Source organism: Acanthopagrus latus, chromosome 17 (genome assembly GCF_904848185.1).
Source record: "Acanthopagrus latus isolate v.2019 chromosome 17, fAcaLat1.1, whole genome shotgun sequence".
NCBI lineage: Eukaryota > Metazoa > Chordata > Actinopteri > Spariformes > Sparidae > Acanthopagrus > Acanthopagrus latus.
The window spans coordinates 3,598,380-3,613,893 of NC_051055.1; the positions used below are offsets into that span (position 1 = coordinate 3,598,380).

The 15,514-nt window shown below is 39.3% G+C and overlaps 1 protein-coding gene across 3 annotated transcripts in view; it reads left to right on the forward strand.

Moving 5' to 3' along the window:
- Nucleotides 1-15,514, forward strand: part of ascc3 (activating signal cointegrator 1 complex subunit 3) — a 142,396-nt gene that overhangs the window by 27,388 nt on the left and 99,494 nt on the right. For all 3 annotated transcript variants that reach the window (XM_037073937.1, XM_037073939.1, XM_037073938.1), the window contains exons 6-8: nucleotides 1,721-1,922; nucleotides 2,575-2,710; nucleotides 3,599-3,724. In XM_037073937.1, the coding sequence (XP_036929832.1) occupies nucleotides 1,721-1,922; nucleotides 2,575-2,710; nucleotides 3,599-3,724 (464 nt within the window). The remainder of the gene's footprint in view (nucleotides 1-1,720; nucleotides 1,923-2,574; nucleotides 2,711-3,598; nucleotides 3,725-15,514) is intronic.

The following is a 15,514-nucleotide window of genomic DNA, read 5'->3' on the forward strand; positions in this document are numbered from 1 at the left end:
GTGACTTGACTTGGTAAAAACAAAACCCTCTTGGCTGTTGAGTAGCTGCGAAACTTCCCTAATTCAAACATATATATATATATATATATATATATATATATATATATATATATATATATATATATATATATATATATATATATATATATATATATATATATATATATATATATATATATATATATATATATGTATATGTGTATATATATATATATATATATGTGTGTATATATATATATATATATATGTGTGTATATATATATATATATATATATATATGTGTGTATATATATATATATATATATATATATGTGTGTATATATATATATATATATATATGTGTGTATATATATATATATATATATGTGTGTATATATATATATATATATATGTGTGTATATATATATATATATATGTGTGTATATATATATATATATATGTGTGTATATATATATATATATATATGTGTGTATATATATATATATATATATTTGTGTTTATATATATATATATATATATATGTGTGTATATATATATATATATATATATATGTGTGTATATATATATATATATATATATATATATATATATATATATATATCTATCATCTAGTACATCCACTGCGTTGATCTACACACACTTATATCAGTTAATAACTTGCATCCAAACTCGCAAATGACTCAATGGAATGCCATGTCTGACAGTCAAAAACTGTGTTCCTCCTCTGGTGAATAACACACCTGCTTTGGGACTCCTGTTTGACCCACTTGTATTTTACCCTTACTCTACATACCACCTAGTTTGCCTCTAAGGGAATTACAACAGCATACGTGCATGTTTTTTTTCGTGCTATGTGTCTGTGTAAAAACAAAAAATATACTGACCAAAATTTAGTCAGATTAAAAAAACTTCCTGATATTGATATCAGTTTTGGCCTACAAGAAGGATGGTCAGGCCATAGTTGCATTGCATTTTTACCGTATTTAAAAAAAGATTGTCATAATCTAACAGTAATAACAGAACTTAACAATATTAATTTGACATAAAGAATTTTTCTTTCTCATGACAATTACAGTTATAGATTTCCAACCCATCTAGTGTCAGGATACTGTTATTTCTATTTTTGATTCAATAGAAATGAAAATATTGCTATTTGATACCATGTTTGATACGATATGGGGAAAAACTGCCAAATTTGTAATAAAAGATTAATGTAACAATGCTTATGTAGCGTGAGTGAAGCACAACAGCAAGTTCTTTTACCTTTGGAGGAGGTGGGACTATGAGGCACTACAGCAGTGCATGTGTCAACTTGTTGTCAGAGAGAAGAGTGAAAAAAACATAGCTAACTGGAGTATCAATGCTGCAATACTCAGTACTGATTTTTGGATACTTTTGAAAAAGCCAATCTTATCACAGTAACATGTCCCCAATTAAATAAATTCACCTTGTACCTAAAAAGTCTGCAGTATTTAATTTAAATCCTGTAGCACTCCCCCAATTCTGCTTTGAGAAACTGGTTCTGTGGCACATCAGAGACAACTCCCCAGCCAACCTGAAGCTCTCCTTTACTTTGCTTTGCTCTGTATATCTGTGCATTCATACAGGATCCTTGCTAGGCCAGCCAGTTAGCTTAACACTTAGCATGGCTAATTTACTGAACTTCAGAAATTAGCCTTTTTCCTGTCATTTACTATGTTCGTTCTTGTGTTTCCTCCAGATGTGGGCAGAAAAGTCACCGGTGAAGTGACCAAGCCTATCTACGGGTGCCAGGTGACAATCCAGTCAGAGCAGGAGAAACAGATGATGAAGATGTACCGTAGGGAGGAGAAGAGAGAGAGGAAGAGAGTCAAAGGAACAGATGAAGGCGAATCCTCAGATGCTTTCATGTCCTTCGACCCCAAAGAGATGAGAGTTCAGCGGTATATCATCGCTCTCAAAACTTTCTCTCAAACTTCTCCTTGTTAATTTTTCCCCATTTGTCTTTGTCCGTGTCCTTCTGTGCTCTTAGGTATCAGCAGCAAAACCGACAAGCTTCTGCATTTTTTATGACAAATGGGCTGGAGCTGTACAAAATAAATAAAAAAAAATCACAGCAATGGTGTAGCTTGTCACATCTTTTTTTTGTAGAGGATTTTTTTTTCTGAAAGTTTAATTTAAGAGGAAGAAAAAAAAAATGCAGCGATCTGTTTAATTAAAAACTTAGCATGGCCAAATCCAGCCCAGTGTGAAGGAAAAGATTAGCAGAGGTAAGCCACTTTAGGAAGGAACATAATGCCGCACATCTGTGCCTCTTCATTTGAATCATCAACCGCACTATTCATCCTGAAGCAAAGTACGGATGGTACTGAGGGTTCATGTATGGACCCGGGTGTTTGCACATGTGACATCGTGCTGATGTTGTTGGAGTGGCAATGCTGTTTACTCCTGTCTTCATTTATTCTGACACAGGACTCTGGCATTCACTTCTGTCTTTCTTCCAAGTAGTTGAAGTACTACCAAATACCTTTTATTTACATTTGCTTTCTCTTCAGTGTTATTCATGTTCGGTTTGTCTTGTGTTTGCTTGTACAGGGAGCAGGCCTTGCTGACTGCTCGACGTGATCCTATACTTAGCAGAGAAAGAGTGTATGAACGCATTCGGTATCCCAATGTCTATGACAGCTATGCAGAGGCCACAAAGTCACCGGCATTTGTTGGAGGAGCCAGGGTGAGACTCTTCACTTTTCCTTTGTACATGTGTAATGCATGTTTTCTCTGTTTCAAAAAGAACTGATGCTTCTTTCTCACTATTGTCATCACTGGTCATCTATGGCTCATTATTGTGCAGAATGTAGTGGTCTTTAGTCTGCACCTGCATTAACAGACATATTACCATATTACTCATGAGCGTTACTCATGTGTGAAGCTAATACAACCATGTTGTCTATTTATGTTATGGTTATTCATAAATATTTCACCTTTCTTCATGTGCAAGTACATTTTTGGTGTGTGTTGGATTGTATTAAATACAAAGCTGGAAATCAGAATTCATCAGTTTCAATACGCTTCATCACTGTTAACGGGGAACATAAAATAATAAGCCCAAAGTCTGTCAGTAGATTCAAAATTGATGGAAAGTCAGAACCTGGATTTTCAAACCTTAACAGTTTCCACACCATTCCATTAGCAGCATGCCAGCAGAGTTTCTGAGGTATTTTCTGCTTTTTTGGAAAGGGAACACAGTGATGTGATGTAACTATAACTGATTTCAATGTATGACACGAAGCAAATCCAAACATGAATCACATTAAAGTGATTTAAGGTGCATTTTAAGTGTACCACAAAATAACTCCAAAACAATTTTAATCAGAACCTTTCTATTTATTGCAATATTTGATTTTTAATATGGGATTAATTATACAGTTTGATCACTTACAAGATTTTTTATTACTTGATTTTTCATGTTTCAACTTTTCTGAATTCCAGTAGTATATTTTGTGTCTTTGAATATCCTTCCAAGTTTCATATTGTTTTAAAATGAGGTGTGTTGTTTTTGAGCGTGTGAGGTCATTTGTGAGGTATGGATTTTCTTCACTTTTTTCTGTGTGACATTCAGATGCTCCTACCCGAGGGAATCCGCAGAGAGAACAGTAAGATGTACGAAGAGGTGGAGATCCCACCCAACGAACCCATGCCTCTCGGCTTTGAAGAGAAGCCCGTCTACATCTCTGAACTAGATGAGGTAGGAGCCATTGTGTGCTGTGTTTGTACACTGTGTGTGGATACACGTGTGATTGCACACGGGGGTTCGACTCAAGTTTTGTTTTGAAAGCTGATGGTGACATTTCTGAAGTCATGTTGGATTACTCAGAACAATAGATTTGTTCTCCCTGACTCTGCTGACAGACTATCTTTAGCAAATGTTATGTTATTACAAATGTGATTGTATGAAAACATAGTCTGAGCTCACATGAAACACTTTCCTTTTCCTTTTCCACCTCGAAGCTTCATATCATTGTGAAACTATTATACAATGCAAAAGACCATGAACTGTAATCGCTTCAGCCAAAAATGACTCTTGGACCAAAAAGGAAAAGAAAGAGAAAAGAGATATAGAGCATTCTTGTCACCCCCTTGATGACTTCAGGAAGTCAGTAAATTGTTCCTGGTCAAGAAATATTGTAGCAGCTCCCAGTAAAAACACAATTTGTTTTAACATTTCTGTTCATATTAAATAATGAGATGAACTTGTTAACTAGTCAAATTGAGAGAGCTGCTAGAAAGATTTTAATATTTGGACAGAGCCATGCTAGTTTTGTCTTTATCCTGAGCCAAGTGTGCAGATATGAGAGTGGAATAGATCTTATCATCTCATTCTTGGCAAGAAATTGAGTTATCCTTCACTAAGGCCACAATTAAACTATGTAGTTAATATGCTTTCTGCCAACCAGTTGTTGATTGAAGATATTAATTTTCTCTACCACAAAAGGCCACAATGATTGGTCCATTGTTCTCTATTGTTGGCAACCTCTAGAACCTAATATGGGTGAATTTCTGCTAACATGTCTATCACAGTTCTGCAGAACGTTTGGTCTTCCAGGCTTTCTTTTGTCTGGAGGATCTCAGTTCAGCCTTTGGGAAATGGTGCGTCTCCATTCAAAGCCCATGTTTTTACATCTTTTTCTTGGACTTGTGTATTAATTGTGAGTTTGGCAATCACATCATGAGATCCTTGATCCTGCCTTGATCTGCCATTTCCCTTGATATGACTGCTTTAACAAGTAAAGTCCAGAAGCTCACAATATACTGACAGTGATACTGAGGGTGCTGTTCTGTTATTGCTTTGGAGGTAATGATGTAGGAACTTTTTTGTCTGCATTTTCCTGTTTCATGGTTGGCCATCCATCTGTGCCATTCTTGTGAATGTGATTTCTTGGTGTACATGTTCACTTGGACTCAAGGGTCAGCTGATTCAAATTTGGTGGCCAAAGGTCAAGGTCTTTGTGACATGATAGTCCCCAATGGTGCCTGGAGGCACACAACTAACAAATTAGTACTGCCCAATATGGTAAAAAAAACACACACACATTGGGTTTTATTATTTTTGACAGATTGCAATTGTGATATGATTCATGATTAGTGGAGATGATCATTTTTACACCACAATAGTTTTACTGTTAAAAATAAAAAATCATGATGATGATGTGAGGGTTTGTTGGGGTCTGTACCAAACAGTACAATTGCAGAACAAAGTCTAAGCAGCACCACAGTACTTAACTATAATGCTGTTGGTCACACATTGTAATCTTTATTTAAGAAAATGCTGCTTTTTGTGATTTGGATATTGCCCATAGCCATTGCCATATATTGTAATTCCAATTATATCACATCAGTTGTGCAGACCTATTACAAATCTTGAAAGATTATCACAAATGGAGTCAATAATGGATATGATGAATGATTTCAGGCTTGAGATTTGATAAAATACTCCCCAGCAGTAGGTTACCTCTCCAGCTCTGCATATCAACAAATCACCATTTGAAGTACATCTGTTTGAACAACAGGACTTGCCTGCATGTCCATTCTGCTTCCAGCAGAGTTTGTATGTATGGTCCCTGTTATCCCTCGTCTCAGTGAACAGGAGAGGCCTGTGGCTGTAATGGCCAGTGAGTGATGTTCCTTCTTAATGGAAGTGCTGTAGCTTTCAGCCAGCTGTCAGCTGACACAATGACCCATCAGTCTGACTGACACCTTGACTGACAATCCCACACTCATACTGCTACATACATCCCCCTGGCCTCTGGCGGGCTTTACTCAGCCACCCCTGAGCCATATTGGAGGTCAGCAGGCTTGAAAAGCAGGAGTTCAGTCTGTTCCGGCTTTGGGGTAAGAGGTATGGCATGAGGATGGAGAGCGTGCCACACACTACATTGTCTTTGATAGGTTCTGCTCCCATACTGTCTGCCAAAGTGGACTTTGTAATCCGTCATTAATGTATCAGTAGTGAAGATGCAACAGTACAAAAGGTCACTGCTTCCTCTCTGAATCTGGCCTTTTGTTGATGAAGGCCCTAAAATATGAAAGCTGTAAACCTCAGAAGCATTTTGTCACACCTCAGGGGACTAGTGTAACTGCTCACCTCTCTTAACCTTCCTGTCACTCATGCTAATGGACATCATAATAAACCACCTCTGTGTGTGTGTGTGTGTGTATGTGTGTGTGTGTGAGCGAGCGAGTGAGAGAGACTCCTTGTGGATAAAACTGTGTGCATGTGTCTTCTGCCATGACAAATTGATAAACGGATGGTTTAATCACGTCTACACTTTTGCTCTTGTTGTTTTCACAGTTTATGAGACTGGCTCAGGTGTGTGTGTGTGTTTGCTCTGTGAGGGCCAAGGTCTCCTCAGTACTGTCAATTTCAATCCACATCAAGATGATCTTTGAGGATTTGACAATTCATTTGTCCATCAGATACAAGGATGTATCCACAAAGACAAGCGTGTTCTAAAGTCAAATATGCCTTCTCCATGTTGTCATCCATTTTAGTTTAGATTAGAAATTGAGAAATTGTCAAAGGAACCTAAGGAGCCAAATTTATCAACTATAAAATAAAACTATTTTCTACGTTTGAACCAGGATTTCCAGGAGATAAGTTTGCCTTTCTACTTTCCATTCCTCCATGATGGGACTCTAACCTGTTCCATGATGGGTCAAAGATGGGTTGGTGCTCTGCCCTGGAAGTGTCTGTGAGTAGAATTAGATGACGTCGTGAATGGGGGACCGAATCCTAACACTCCTAAACGCAATGTGTGGAAACCAGTTGCCGTGGTTTTTATATCCACCGGGCGGTGCAGAGATGATGGAAACTGTTGCATTACTTCAGTGTGAAATCAGCTGTTCTTACTGTATCATAGGCATACAATATGTGATGTGAGTGAGAGCACATGATTCCCATGCTGCATATTTAATGAGTGGGCTGAACTAAATTAAACATCATATTGGTGAGGAATTTCAGACGTAGTGAGTAGCTGAGTTTTGGGGACACACCTCACTATCTCTATAACGTTATTGTAAAGATGCACACTGAGGTACTAGTATTTGATATTAATTGATTTAATGTGAATTGCCACTCTAGTACTGAAGTAATTCTGTCAGTACTGAGTACCCAGTACTGGTCTGGTAACCAACCTTACCAAGGTATTACTTCCGGTGTCATCCAGGCGATCAGTTAGAAGCTGGCAGCGACTCTGAACTAGAGTGGACATGAGAAGTGATCATAGTGACAACACCAGATGAAGATTAGAGAACAGTATATGGAGTCAGAGGCGGAGGACACTCTTTTTCCTACAACAGTAACTATCAAATCCAGCTGATATTAAAAGCACGCTTGCTATCTTCCCACTAAGTTAGCCAGAGCAATAGCAGCCTGCTAGCTATGAGAATAGAATGTAATGCAATGTACAACATGAGTGGACAGCTGTAACTCTCTCTTCACAGTAACACTTAATCCAAGGTGAGACTGGGAGCACACTCTGCTAGCAACCACTAAATTAGGCTTAGTGAGAGCTCTCTGTTAACTGTGAGAACAAGATGTGAAACAAAGTACAATGCTGCCTTGAGAGAGGAGCAGGAACAACCTTCACCAGGACCACGCGTAACATGAGGCATATTGGCCACCCTTTGCTTTGAGTACTGCTTTGCACACACTTAGCATTCTCTAGATGAGCTTCATGAGGTCGTCACCTGAAATGGTTTTTTCCGACTGTCCTGATGGAGTTCCAAGAGATGCTGAGCACTTGTTGGCCCTTTTGCCTTCACTCTGCAGTCCATCTCATCCCAAACCATCTCAATTGGGTTTAGGTCAGGTGACCGTGGAGGCCAGGTCATCTGGTGCAGCACTCCATCACTCTCCTTCTTTGTCAAATAGCCCTTACACAACCTGGCGGTGTGTTTGGGGTCTTTGTGCTGTTGAAAAATAAATGATGGTCCAACTAAACGCAAACCAGATGTGATGGCATGTCGCTGCAGGATGCTGTGGTAGCCATGCTGGTTCAGTGTGCCTTCAATTTTGAATAAATCCCCGACAGTGTGACCAGCAAAGCAGCCCCACACCATCACACCTCCTCCTCCATGCTTCATGGTGGGAACCATGCATGTAGACTATCCATTCACCTTTTCTGTGTCGCACAAAGTCACGGCAAGAAGATCTCAAATTTGGACTCATCAGACCAAAGGTCCACTGGTCTAATGTCCATTCCTTATGTTTCTTGGCCCAAACAAATCTCTTCTGCTTGTTGTTTTCTTAGCAGCTATTTGACCACAAAGGCCTGATTCACACAGTCTCCTCTGAACAGTTGATGTAGAGATGTGTCTGCTACTAGAACTCTGTGTGGCATTCATATGGGCTCTAATCTGAGGTGCTGACAACTTGCGATTTCTGAGGCTGGTGACTCGGATGAACTAATCCTCAGCAGTAGAGGGGACTCTTGGTCTTCCTTTCCTGGGGCGGTCCTCATGTCATAGCTCTTGATGGTTCTCATGACTGTACTTCGGGACACATTCAAATTTTTTGCAATTTTCCGGACTGACTGACCTTCAGTTCTTCAAATATTGACGGACTGTCATTTGTCTTTACTTAGCTGGTTCTTGCCATAATATGAATTCTAACAGTTGTCAAATAGGGCTGTCAGCTGTGTACAAACCTGACCCAACCCCAAAAAGAACAAATGAACCCTGACAAGGCACACCTGTGAAGTGGTAACCATTTCAGGTGACTACATCATGAAGCTCACTGAGAGAAGGCCAAGGGTTTACAGCACTGTCAACAAAGCAAAGGGTGGTTACTTTGAGGAATCTAAAATAAGACTACATGCAACAAGCTATTATTAAGCTATTGAAGTCAGATGATTCAACCCAGTGCTACTGCAACAGTTAACCTGCATAAGTGAGAAGATGATAAGGGTCTTATCACCTGGATGACACTGCCAGTTATACCTGGTTGGGGGTTATCCAACATTAGGATTTAAATCTCCACTTGTCCAGCATCCAAGTTGAATGTTACACTTAGTTGTCCAGCAAAAGCACTTCTATTCAACACAAACACTTGGTGACTTCAAGCTTTTTGCCGAGGACAGAAGCTGCTTTTCAGGCAGAAATGTGACAAGGAGTCGGTAGGACAGGCGACATGTCTCCACGTATTACTGCGGTATTTTTTTGCTCATATAAGTTGCCAAGACAGTTACAGTTACTGAGGTTTGGTTTGGGCATACAACATTGCTTTGTGGGACATTTCTCTGAATTTTGTTGACCGTTCACTGTGAACACTGTCAGGCTGACACGCCCCTGCTCTGCGCCAGTGGCTTATCCATTCACACTGGTTCGGTTCACCAATGCTGTGCCTCTAATACTACCTCTAGAGGCGTATCAGCGCCTGAGCGAAATTTCACCCCTCACGGGCCTCTGAGACTTTCACACAGAGGAGGAGGCAGAGAATTTGCGTGGAATCCCCACATTCAGAGGGCAGTGAGAATGGGGCTAGAGTCCTGGAGCCGTTTGGATTGTATGAACTCTTTGATACTGAGCCATTGGATTTCTGTGGCGTGAGCCCTGTCTGTAGTCACCAACACCAGCTTTTCCAATGGTACATTTTTTCTCCACAAAGAACATCTTCACGGTATTGTAGATGTCAACTCCCCTCGTTGTCGTCTTCAGGGTCAGTTGTGTCAGGGATTCTTTGGTGAAGAAATCATCAAAAACCATTCAGATAGACATCATCAGCTGCAGTGTACTGCTGCTGTCCCTGGACTCGTCACACTGGATGCTAAACCACCTGCACTTATCCAGATCCCGGTCCAGCTGCTCTGTCAAGTTCCCGAACATGACTGACACTCTTCTAACCATCGTATTTGCCCCCAGTTGGACATCTGAGAAAGCAGAGATGACTTGAGACCATTCATCTCGTCTTTCAACACCGTATTTGCAATAATCATCATTGCTCCTTTCAAGACCTCCCCGTCCGAAAAGGCTTTCTTGTTCTTAATCCAAACATTTGCAGCTCTAAATGAAGCTTCAGATTTTTCCCCAGCCTTGTTAAAAAAGACTGCTCTTTGCCCAAAGCTGCCTTTAACACACAAATTTTTTCTGCCCGTAGTTCGCTACAAGGTGGATAGTTAGCTTGGAAGCTTTTGTGACACGTACTGAAGTGTCTCGCCACCTTGTGTCACTTTGCTGTTGCCACAGTTGCTCCGCAAATGAGACACACACACCTCTCTTCTCACCTCTTTTGTCGTAAAAGAGAACTCTTCCTCTCAGTCATTGTGAAACTGTTTTCTTTCACTTTTCTGCCATATTTTTTCTTTAGTTTTTTAGGGCTAAAAATAAAACCATTCTCCTTATCGTAGCTGCGCCTGCTTTCTTCAGACGGGGGTTTGTTTTGCACGAGAAATTGAACTTGTTCATGAATACATACATCATTTTTTTATTTTTTATTTTATATTCAATATTGTCATTTTCAAATCTACATCAATGCAACTGTTATTGATTCAAAAACAGAAACACAAATAAATAGAATTTTTAAACGGGGGTCCATGGTGACCAGTGCTATTTTTAGAACATGATCTGCAGGGGACTCACACAGTCCTTGTGGGCGACAGTGTTGGCTACCTCTGCTCTACATATCCACATGTTTTTCATATCAAGACTTAAAGTCTTAAGATTCAACTGGCACTGACCCACGTGAGATCACTTGCTGATTTGCCTCTGTATGTGTTTGAATAAAATGGACAAATAAATTAATTTGTACAACGGAATTTTAAAGCTGCTCCTTTAAGGATCTTTACAGTATTTGTGTTTGAACTCTTGTGCCTATGAAGTGAGGGTGTTTGGATTTTCTTTTTCTAAATGGATCGATTTCTTGCACAGACTCAGAGAGCGAGGTTATTCATCCGCCACCTGTGTGAACTTCAAGGCTTCTCCTGTGATCTCAAATTGGGTGCAAACGCATTCCACAACTTTCCCAGTCTCTTGTTGCCCCCACGCGAACTTGTATGAAACGCGTTGCTGCCATCACATTCAGAGTGAACAAATATTTACATACAATATTTACTTAATGAAGCTGATGAGGTAATACATTAAATATATTATCTACTATTATCTATTATCTGTACTTTTTATTTGAGCATATGTCAAAAAAAAGATAAGTTTACAATATTCTGTTTTTTTTGTTTTTTTTTAGGTTTTACACAATTTTTTGGGATTGTGTTACTACATATTATATTTAGTGCAGTTTACTATCCATAACAGTGAGAATAAGAATAAGGGCTTTTGGCAGTTCAGTATCATGGACAGTTGTAGAATGTAAGGACTCTTTTATTTAAACATAAAGATAAATTGGTTTCAAGACCAGGCTATTATTTGATTTAACATTCATTAGGAGTATTAAGGATGAATTAAGAAGAATGAACTAACTTCAGGGAACTACACAATCAATGAATACTACAAAATATGATTTTGATTGTGCTGCACAGATTTATCAGTTGCCTGTTTTCCTTTGCAGTCTTTTGGCTGTCCAGACATTACTGGATTCCGGTCCTAGTTTCTTATGCAAAAACTTCAACCCAACCAATCTGAGGACCAGCTGAAGTAAATTCTCCGCGGCTCCATATTTGTCTTCTCTCACTTTCTAAAAGGCTTATCTCTTTTTTTTTTTCTCCTCTCAGTTCTCAGCTCACTCACAGTGTTCCCTTCATCTTTGAAAGTCCCTGTGTAACTGATATAGATTGATATGGAACCTCTTCTGCTGAGCGATGTGAATTAGCCTCAGTCAAGCAGCGGCTCTATTCATTAACTTAAGCCTGGGCAACTCTGGAACAAAGTGCCTCACTCCTCTAAAGCACCGACACACAATGCCTAATAAGTCTTTATGTGCTATTAGGAAGGCTTTGAAAGGCAGGCTGAAAAGTCTGACGCTCCCCCCTCCTCCCGTTTACACTGAGTGCCGATTGTCATTTATTGAAAGCTGTAATGGGAAACAGGGCTGTGTGAGCCTTGGTACGCCTTTAATAGCTCTGTGAAACATTAAAAGTGGGGAATTTATTAGGGTGCTTTTTAACTAATGAATCAGGGTCCAGGCCTCCTGCACTTGCCACTGTGGTAAAAGCCTTCCTAATTTATCCGAATAAATATGTTACTCAGTCTGTTGTGAGTGAGAGCAAGTGCCACTCTTTAGTAGTACTGATGGACCAACATGCTCAGAAACATGCACTACTACTACTACTACACTGCTGATTCAACTCCAAATATTGACAGCAGAGTGGACATCAAAAACTATGCGATAGACAGAAGCCTTCACGGCATACACAACTGCAATTCCTATGAACTACTAATTGATAGGACTCTACTCAAGCTGCAAACACATTCTGAGAAGATGACATTTACCACAGGGAATAAGTGTGTAGAGGGAGAGGCTTGAGGAAAACCAGAAAGTTTTGCTTTGTAGCCACTACAGAAGAGTCATAATGGGTGTAGGGGGGTTGAAAAGCATAACTAATGAATGACTCTTCCCTTCCAATTTTTAAATCCTTTCGCTGCTAAAAACTTAAAAAACTTGATTTCATGATTTTCTACTCTGTCTCGTTTAACCTTCACCCAGACAAATGGTGTCGAATACCAAGAGTGAATTCTCGAACAAAACAGCTAAAAAAGTGTACAAATAATATCAGTCTCGTATAAAAGCTAGCACCAACAAATACAATGGGGTCCCTAAAAAACATGAACCCAGAGGGAGGGGAGATTATATGCGCTGTAATAGCTTACAAATCAGTACGTCAGTGTCACATCATACTTACCATACGCATTCCAGTTTCTCTTTTAAACAGAAATGATGTTGTAGTCTTCTTATTAATTATCAGTTCCTCCCGCTTTGCCATTCTTCACCTCACCCAAAAATAGAACTACTGTCATTGTCTACTCTCAGGTTTCATAGTGTGTGGAGCAATTTCTTTATTCATTTTCTTTTTTTAAAAATTCTGTTTTCTGCATTCACATTTTCAACGGCCTGGTCCTCCTCCTCGTCCCCCCTTTCTGATATTTGAATCTGACAGCAACTGAACCTCTGAACACCATGTCTACACGGTATTTTGCAATGCCTGGCCTGCTTATTAGGTATGTGCAATAACCAGCCAGAGCACAGCTGTACCTAATAATGTGGCCAAGTGTATATAAAGTCATCTGTGATCTGTCAGTGAGAAATCTGTGTTCTGTTCTGCTCCTGTATAATTTACTGTTGGTTCTGTTTGTAAACTCACTACTTCCTCCATGTTGAGACTGCCACCATTTTCAGTGCAGTCCAGACCACTTCTTTTTTTGTTTGATTTTTGTTGTTAGAGCAAAATCCCAATGCTAATAGAGAACCTATTAACAATGATGAGGAGAGGGAGTAACCTTTCTGTAAAGTTGGTGATGCAGCCTGGCACATGCAGCTCTTCATCTGGCAACTCCTTGTATTTTCACTTCCACAGATTATATTAATCCACTCTGACATATTTAAAACTGATCAGCTGTCTAAAAATGCAGAAAATAACCATTTATTTTGCTCTGTGTAAAAGTATTAGTAGTGGTAATGATAATGATTATAATAATAGTTCTTAACTAGTGTAGTTGTGTAGTGTAATGTGTAGTTGCAGCACTCAGAAATGTTTTTTTAAATATTTATTTATAGTAAATTAACACCGTGCTGTTGATATGATGGGCGTCTTTTTTGGACAACAAAAAAAAAACAGAGTCCACCTCTCCTCGTTCAGCTGTAGCCCTGAGCTCTCTTGTTGTAGATTATGGTCCACCCACTGAGTGCAACAGCTTGGTCAGAGATGCTGTGGTAGAGACCAATCTCTGTGGGCACAGCATTCTCTGATTTCACATTGTTTGGCTAGCTTAAGTCCCATTTTGTTAATTTCGCCAGGAGGTGCCTAAAACTAAGCTGGATTAGCATGGCTCTAATTAAGACTCTCTTCCTCCCTGGGGTATCTAAATCTATCTTAAGTCAGGTTGGATGGTCAAAAGACTCCACTGATGATGTTGTATTTCTGCCATGAGCAGTATGTGTTTCAGCAATTAAGCTGACTGTTTTTTGGTGACAAAAAAAGAAGAAGCAGCATCATTTGAAGTAACTAATGGCCCATGCATCTTCATGCAATGAAGTTCATGCAATGAAGGACTACTCACAAGAACGTGTTGACTGATGGTAACAGGTGAGCAGGCCCAGTGCTGTTGTTATTCCACTATGTTCCACCATCACCACCCTCACTAACCATCCTTTGATTTTCCTGCCTGTTGACAGCTTGCCCTCTGCTTTCCCGCGCAGGAAGCAGCCAGTGTTTATGCACAGGCCTGCAAAGATGAGGCGGAACTGAACAGCCCTCCATCCATAATTAATCCACCTTGATTGCATTTCCTAATCCAGTTTTGATGTGGTTCCCCCACAGCACACATCTCTGGCTTTATGTATTTGCCTAGACTTGCTAAGCAGAAGCCTCAAGCCTTCTAGGCTTCTTTGAAGAATTCAGGAGTTCACGACTTTTACAATCCTGTCTGATGGAGTGGCACAGTTCTCAAATGGCAAAACAGTACATGGCATAAAAAAATGTACCTATTTTCCGACAACCAATTAAGGTGTGTGCATTGTGTTTCTCTCAGTCTGTAACGTGCTTTTCTTCATTAAATATGAATTTACTTACTTCGCTCATTGTATTGACAAGGTGGATTTAGTATAATTTTAGTCACTTTATTATTGTTCATTTTAGTTGCAGAAAAAGAAACACATTCTCTGTCTGTTTCACTTTAACCATAGTTTCAATGTTTGTATTCAGATTGCAGATTCAGATCAGTCTCTTGAGAAAAAAAAAAAAAAAGATTCATTAATAAGCTTGTAGTAGCTTGCAGAATAATTAGCCAGAGCAAGAGATTTGGGGGATGTGTCTATAATAATCTCTGATCTACTAATTTAATTGTTGTCTCAGGTCAGGTACAGGGAACCATCAGCTATATCCTGCTATCCTGGTTCTTTCAAAACAAAAAAATTACGGTATAATTTAATTGAGGATGTATTAAAATAGCCTCCCATCGTATAGGTACATTTGCTCTGATGTAAAATGCCTTAAGTACCTCCATACGAGTAAATTCATTTTTTTTAGTGTATTTTTTGGCCTTTATGTGGCTTTATTAAAGGTCCCATAATATGAAAAACATGTTTTCTCTGGTCTCTACATATATCTATATCTATATATCTGTATCATATATAGCTGGTCTTCCCTGAGCCTGTCAACTCCCAGAATGAAGAAAACAAATGAGTCCTACATGGTCTCTGCAGCCCACCCACTGGTAAAACGGTGCTCCTCCAGGCTGTTCAGATCCAGTTCCTGTCGTTATGTAACGACAGGAGAGATTTTCATAGGCAGGCCTCCTCTACACAGTGATAGCAGATATCTGAGAGGGGGGCATTTATCCCCAAGATGAAGTTCGGTGTGTCCAGAGTTAA